Source organism: Danio rerio, chromosome 5 (assembly GCF_052040795.2).
Source record: "Danio rerio strain M-AB ecotype USA chromosome 5, GRCz13ab, whole genome shotgun sequence".
NCBI classification, from domain to species: Eukaryota; Metazoa; Chordata; class Actinopteri; order Cypriniformes; family Danionidae; genus Danio; species Danio rerio.
The window spans coordinates 2,750,303-2,757,500 of record NC_141025.1 but is presented as its reverse complement, the minus strand read 5'-3'; the positions used below and the strand labels follow the sequence as shown (position 1 = coordinate 2,757,500).

The following is a 7,198-nucleotide window of genomic DNA, read 5'->3' as shown; positions in this document are numbered from 1 at the left end:
CTCTTACTAGGCTTTCTAGAAACATCCTCGCAGGTGTGTTGAAGCAACATGGAGCTAAAATCTGCAGGACACCGGCCCTCCAGGAATGAGTTTGGACACCCCTGGTGTAGGGCCTCCCCAATACAACATGAGATGGTCTTGGGAATGACAGACACCAGTCCTGCACAGCGGCCAGAGGGATTCTTCTTCAGAATAGTGTTCAGGTCACTACATGATGCTGCTGGAGGAAAACCTTTCCTGATTCGCTCCTCCAAAACACCCCAAAGTGCTTAATAATGTTTGAATCCGAGTACTGTGCAGGCCATGGGAGATGTTCATGTTCATAAAATCACTCTGTCACCAGTCTTGCTGTGTGTATTGCTGCATTGTCATCCTGATACACGCCACCACCTTCAGGATATAATGTTTGACCCACTGGGTGCTCAATGGTCCTCCTGAATGGTTCAGTCATCCCTGGCAGTTACCCAGCACCCATCAAGCACCAGTATTGGGGAATACTAGGGAATGCCATGATATCCACAGCCATATCATCCTGCAGCCCAAGACTGGTTACTCACTGAAGCTAAGCAGGGCTGAGCCTGGTCAGTACCTGGATGGGAGATCACTTGGGAACACTAGGTTGCTGTTGGAAGTGGTGTTATTGAGACATGTAGTATGTGTGAGTCCTAATGCCCCAGTAAAAGTGAAGGGGACACTACACTGTCAGTGGGCGTTGTCTTTCAAGTGAGATGTTAAATCGAGGTCCTGACTCTCTGTGGTCATTAAAATCTCGAAAAGAGTAGAGTGTAACCCCGGTGTCCTGGCCAAAGTCCCTCTATCGGCCCTTGTGATCATGACCTCCCAATCATCCCCTTCCACCAAATTGGCTCTATCACTGTCTCTCCACTCCACCAATAGCTGGTGTGTGGTGAGTGCACTGGCGCCGTTGTCCTGTGGCAGCCGTTGCATCATCCAAGTGGATGCTGCACACTGGTGGTGGTGTGGAGAGACCCCCCTCATGATTGTGAAGCGCTTTGGGTGTATGGCCATACACAATAAATGCACTATATGAACACACATTACATTACATTACATGATACTGAGCCCAAACCATCACTGATCCACCCCCATGCTTCACTCTGGGCATCAGCAGTCTGAGTGCTTCTTTGGGGCCTCTCCACACCGTAACTCTCTCAGATGTGGGAAAGACAGTGAAGGTGGAGTAATCAGAGAACAATACATGTTTCACATTGTCCACAGCCCAAGATTTTCACTACTGGCACCATTGAAACTGAGACACAATTAGTTAACTATCTTAATGGTTCAAAGATTGACTAATATTAACAAAGTAACTGTGATAAAGCTGTTTTTTTTTACTAATAATTTTAATGCATTAACTAACATTCACTAATGAGACTTTATAGTATTTTAAGTGTTTATAATCCTTTTGTAATTGAAATATTTGTTTACTCTGAACATGTATATACAATAAGCAATACACATTAATATACCAGTGATGCTGCGTTCACACCAGATGCGAAACGCACGTCAAGCGCAAGTGATTTACATGTTAAGTCAATTCAAACGTGCGAATAGACATCCTGTGGCGCAATACGCGCGAATGGCGCGGTGCGAATAGCGCGATATGCGCAAATAGCGCGATATGCACGAATGGCGGGGGCGAATTGAGCGTTTTGAGCGTTTGACGTGCTTATAACGTGCGTTTCACGCGAATCTCTCGAGTTCGAAAATCTGAACTTCTGCGGACATTCGCGCCGCGTTAACCAATCAGAAGCTTGCTCTTGTAGGGGCGTGATTGTGACGTAGAACCTGTTGATGGTGTCCCGGAGGAAATCGTCCAGGCGACACCGACAACAAGTCATCAAACTGGGCTGGGCTCAGTCAGAAGCACCGCTGAAAGTCTCCGTGATCCAGGTTCAGTTCTGGAGGAGTTTATGACCTCACAGAGCTGGATGCACCTCTGAAAGCATGTAGTGGACTCAGACACGACCCTAAACATATCGATGCTGTTTTTCAGCCTTCATAAAGCACATAAACACTGTTATTTCCTTCATGAAATCCATGTTAGCCTTTTAGCAACGAAGCTACAGTCACCGGGCAGACAGAAGCCCTGAGGATCAAGTGAATCAGCGTCTGTTCTGAAGTGAATTTGACGCGCGAATGAAGTGGATTGAAGCGAGTAAACTCAAATGTTTACACGGCTATTTACGCGCGAATATCACGATTTATCCGCGCGTTCCGCGTCTGGTGTGAACACAGCATTAAAGGGGACCTATTGTGTAAAAATCACTAATATAAAGGGTTTAAACACACTTGTGTGTCAACAGTGTGTGAATACAATCAGCTTTAATGGTAGAAATGTATTAATTGTATTATTTATAATCAGACTTGATGAAGACACTCTGCAGAAACACTTTGATTGACAATTTGTACGTGTCATCAGAGGGGGAAAGCCCCGCCCACTAGTGCCCATCTCTCCCTCATTGGCATAGGACGTTAGTCTTGTTTTCGAATCTGCCACTATGCTGACACGCAAGTATTTTTAGCTCCGCCCCCTTTTAAAAAGAGAACAATCTCATTTGAATTTAAAGCGACAGTCACCAAAACACCACAATTAGGATCAAAACCTAAAAGGGTCAGTTTCGGAGAGATGGAAAACAAAATTCATGTCATATCTTGAGCTGAAACTTCACTACACACTCTAGGAATATCAAAGACTTGTTAAAATGAACATAACGCCCCATTCACTCGGGGCTTCAGCATTAACGCTTGACTGAAGGCGTGTCTGAAGTTGGGGCTGACGCAATCATCATAGCAGCATCAGCCAATGAAATTCAGTCAGCAATAGGCCACTGTCTAGCTGGTGTATTTGCATACAGCGATCTGATTGGCTGACGCTTCCATAGCTGCTTGAAAAGTTGAGCAATCCCGACTTCTGCAGCGAGCAACGCCTCTGAAGCGGCACAAACGGATCCACAATACAGTTCGGCAATGCCTGATGTCACCCATTCAACGTGACTAGGGAGCGTTGAAGCTGATGCCTCGTGTGAATGGAGCGTAATAGGTCCTGTTTAAAGTAACTTATTTTTGTAGCCGTGTTTAAATATTGTATACTATAATAAAAGCTTCATCGTTTAACTACAAGAGAATTTGAAACAGTCATAAGCCTATTGAAATGTCAGTGTTTCCAGCATCATTCAGCGCTAGTGTAATGAGTAATAAACACACCAGTTTCCCCAGCTGCACTTTCTTCTCTTCAGCCACTCGACCGGCCAGGGATATGGCAGCGACCCGGCGGGGCTGAGTGATGGCGATGATGCCCTGCCGGCCGATGCCCGCCTCATACAGGTACTGCGGGATCTGAGTGGTTTTACCGGAGCCTGTCTCACCTGAAACAACACAACATATACAGCTGAAGTCAGAATTATTAGCCCCCTGAATTATTCGCCCCCCTATTTATTTTCTCCCCAATTTCTGTTTAACGGAGAGCAGATTTTTCCAACACATTTCTAATCATAATAGTTTTAATAACTCATCTCTAATAACAGAATTATTTTATCTTTGCCATGATGACAGTAAATAATATTAGACTAGATATTCTTCAAGACACTTCTATACAGCTTAAAGTGACATTAAAAGGCTTAAACTAGGTTAATTAGGGTAAAGTTAGGGTAATTAGGCAAGTTACTGTATAACAGTGGTTTGTTCTGATCACCATCTATACTATAGTAAAGTGTATTATACTGTATATATTACACTGTGGAGCTGTCTGATCACCATCTATACTATAGTAAAGTGTATTATACTGTATATATTACACTGTGGAGCTGTCTGATCACCATCTATACTATAGTAAAGTGTATTATACTGTATATATTACACTGTGGAGCTGTCTGATCACCATCCATACTATAGTAAAGTGTATTATACTGTATATATTACACTGTGGAGCTGTCTGATCACCATCCATACTATAGTAAAGTGTATTATACTGTATATATTACACTGTGGAGCTGTCTGATCACCATCATACTATAGTAAAGTGTATTATACTGTATATATTACACTGTGGAGCTGTCTGATCACCATCTATACTATAGTAAAGTGTATTATACTGTATATATTACACTGTGGAGCTGTCTGATCACCATCATACTATAGTAAAGTGTATTATACTGTATATATTACACTGTGGAGCTGTCTGATCACCATCATACTATAGTAAAGTGTATTATACTGTATATATTACACTGTGGAGCTGTCTGATCACCATCATACTATAGTAAAGTGTATTATACTGTATATATTACACTGTGGAGCTGTCTGATCACCATCCATACTGTAGTAAAGTGTATTATACTGTATATATTACACTGTGGAGCTGTCTGATCACCATTATACTATAGTAAAGTGTATTATACTGTATATATTACACTGCTGAGCTGTCTGATCACCATCATACTATAGTAAAGTGTATTATACTGTATATATTACACTGTGGAGCTGTCTGATCACCATTATACTATAGTAAAGTGTGTTATACTGTATATATTACACTGTGGAGCTGTCTGATCACCATCATACTATAGTAAAGTGTGTTATACAGTATATGTTACACTGTGGAGCTGTCTGATCACCATCATACTATAGTAAAGTGTATTATACTGTATATATTACACTGTGGAGCTGTCTGATCACCATCTATACTATAGTAAAGTGTATTATACTGTATATATTACACTGCTGAGCTGTCTGATCACCATCCATACTATAGTAAAGTGTATTATACTGTATATATTACACTGTGGAGCTGTCTGATCACCATCTATACTATAGTAAAGTGTATTATACTGTATATATTACACTGTGGAGCTGTCTGATCACCATCATACTATAGTAAAGTGTATTATACTGTATATATTACACTGCTGAGCTGTCTGATCACCATCCATACTATAGTAAAGTGTGTTATACTGTATATATTACACTGTGGAGCTGTCTGATCACCATCCATACTATAGTAAAGTGTATTATGCTGTATATATTACACTGTGGAGCTGTCTGATCACCATCATACTATAGTAAAGTGTATTATACTGTATATATTACACTGCTGAGCTGTCTGATCACCATCATACTATAGTAAAGTGTATTATACTGTATATATTACACTGCTGAGCTGTCTGATCACCATCATACTATAGTAAAGTGTATTATACTGTATATATTACACTGCTGAGCTGTCTGATCACCATCATACTATAGTAAAGTGTATTATACTGTATATATTACACTGCTGAGCTGTCTGATCACCATCCATACTATAGTAAAGTGTATTATGCTGTATATATTACACTGTGGAGCTGTCTGATCACCATCATACTATAGTAAAGTGTGTTATACTGTATATATTACACTGTGGAGCTGTCTGATCACCATTTATACTATAGTAAAGTGTGTTATGCTGTATATATTACACTGTGGAGCTGTCTGATCACCATCCATACTATAGTAAAGTGTGTTTTACTGTATATATTACACTGTGGAGCTGTCTGATCACCATCTATACTATAGTAAAGTGTGTTATACTGTATATAGTACACTGTGGAGCTGTCTGATCACCATCCATACTATAGTAAAGTGTATTATACTGTATATATTACACTGTGGAGCTGTCTGATCACCATCATACTATAGTAAAGTGTATTATACTGTATATATTACACTGTGGAGCTGTCTGATCACCATCCATACTATAGTAAAGTGTATTATACTGTATATATTACACTGTGGAGCTGTCTGATCACCATCATACTATAGTAAAGTGTATTATACTGTATATATTACACTGTGGAGCTGTCTGATCACCATCATACTATAGTAAAGTGTATTATACTGTATATATTACACTGTGGAGCTGTCTGATCACCATCTATACTATAGTAAAGTGTATTATACTGTATATATTACACTGTGGAGCTGTCTGATCACCATCCATACTGTAGTAAAGTGTATTATACTGTATATATTACACTGTGGAGCTGTCTGATCACCATTATACTATAGTAAAGTGTATTATACTGTATATATTACACTCTGGAGCTGTCTGATCACCATCCATACTATAGTAAAGTGTATTATGCTGTATATATTACACTGTGGAGCTGTCTGATCACCATCATACTATAGTAAAGTGTATTATACTGTATATATTACACTGCTGAGCTGTCTGATCACCATTATACTATAGTAAAGTGTATTATACTGTATATATTACACTGCTGAGCTGTCTGATCACCATCATACTATAGTAAAGTGTATTATACTGTATATATTACACTGTGGAGCTGTCTGATCACCATTATACTATAGTAAAGTGTGTTATACTGTATATATTACACTGTGGAGCTGTCTGATCACCATCATACTATAGTAAAGTGTGTTATACAGTATATGTTACACTGTGGAGCTGTCTGATCACCATCATACTATAGTAAAGTGTATTATACTGTATATATTACACTGTGGAGCTGTCTGATCACCATCTATACTATAGTAAAGTGTATTATACTGTATATATTACACTGCTGAGCTGTCTGATCACCATCCATACTATAGTAAAGTGTATTATACTGTATATATTACACTGCTGAGCTGTCTGATCACCATCCATACTATAGTAAAGTGTATTATACTGTATATATTACACTGCTGAGCTGTCTGATCACCATCCATACTATAGTAAAGTGTATTATACTGTATATATTACACTGTGGAGCTGTCTGATCACCATCATACTATAGTAAAGTGTATTATACTGTATATATTACACTGCTGAGCTGTCTGATCACCATCCATACTATAGTAAAGTGTGTTATACTGTATATATTACACTGTGGAGCTGTCTGATCACCATCCATACTATAGTAAAGTGTATTATGCTGTATATATTACACTGTGGAGCTGTCTGATCACCATCATACTATAGTAAAGTGTATTATACTGTATATATTACACTGTGGAGCTGTCTGATCACCATTATACTATAGTAAAGTGTATTATACTGTATATATTACACTGTGGAGCTGTCTGATCACCATCCATACTATAGTAAAGTGTGTTATACTGTATATATTACACTGTGGAGCTGTCTGATCACCATCATACTATAGTAAAGTGTATTATACTGTATATATTA

General features: G+C 39.2%; 1 protein-coding gene across 11 annotated transcripts in view; it reads right to left on the bottom strand.

Annotated features, from left to right (window-relative positions):
* Positions 1-7,198, bottom strand: part of dhx33 (DEAH (Asp-Glu-Ala-His) box polypeptide 33) — a 31,098-nt gene that overhangs the window by 21,926 nt on the left and 1,974 nt on the right. For all 11 annotated transcript variants that reach the window (XR_015490625.1, XR_015490629.1, XR_015490626.1 and 8 more), the window contains 1 exon segment: positions 3,229-3,389. Coding sequence is in view for 1 of the 11 variants with exons in the window: in NM_001100057.3 (NP_001093527.4) it covers positions 3,229-3,389 (161 nt within the window). In the remaining 10 variants the exon portion in view is untranslated.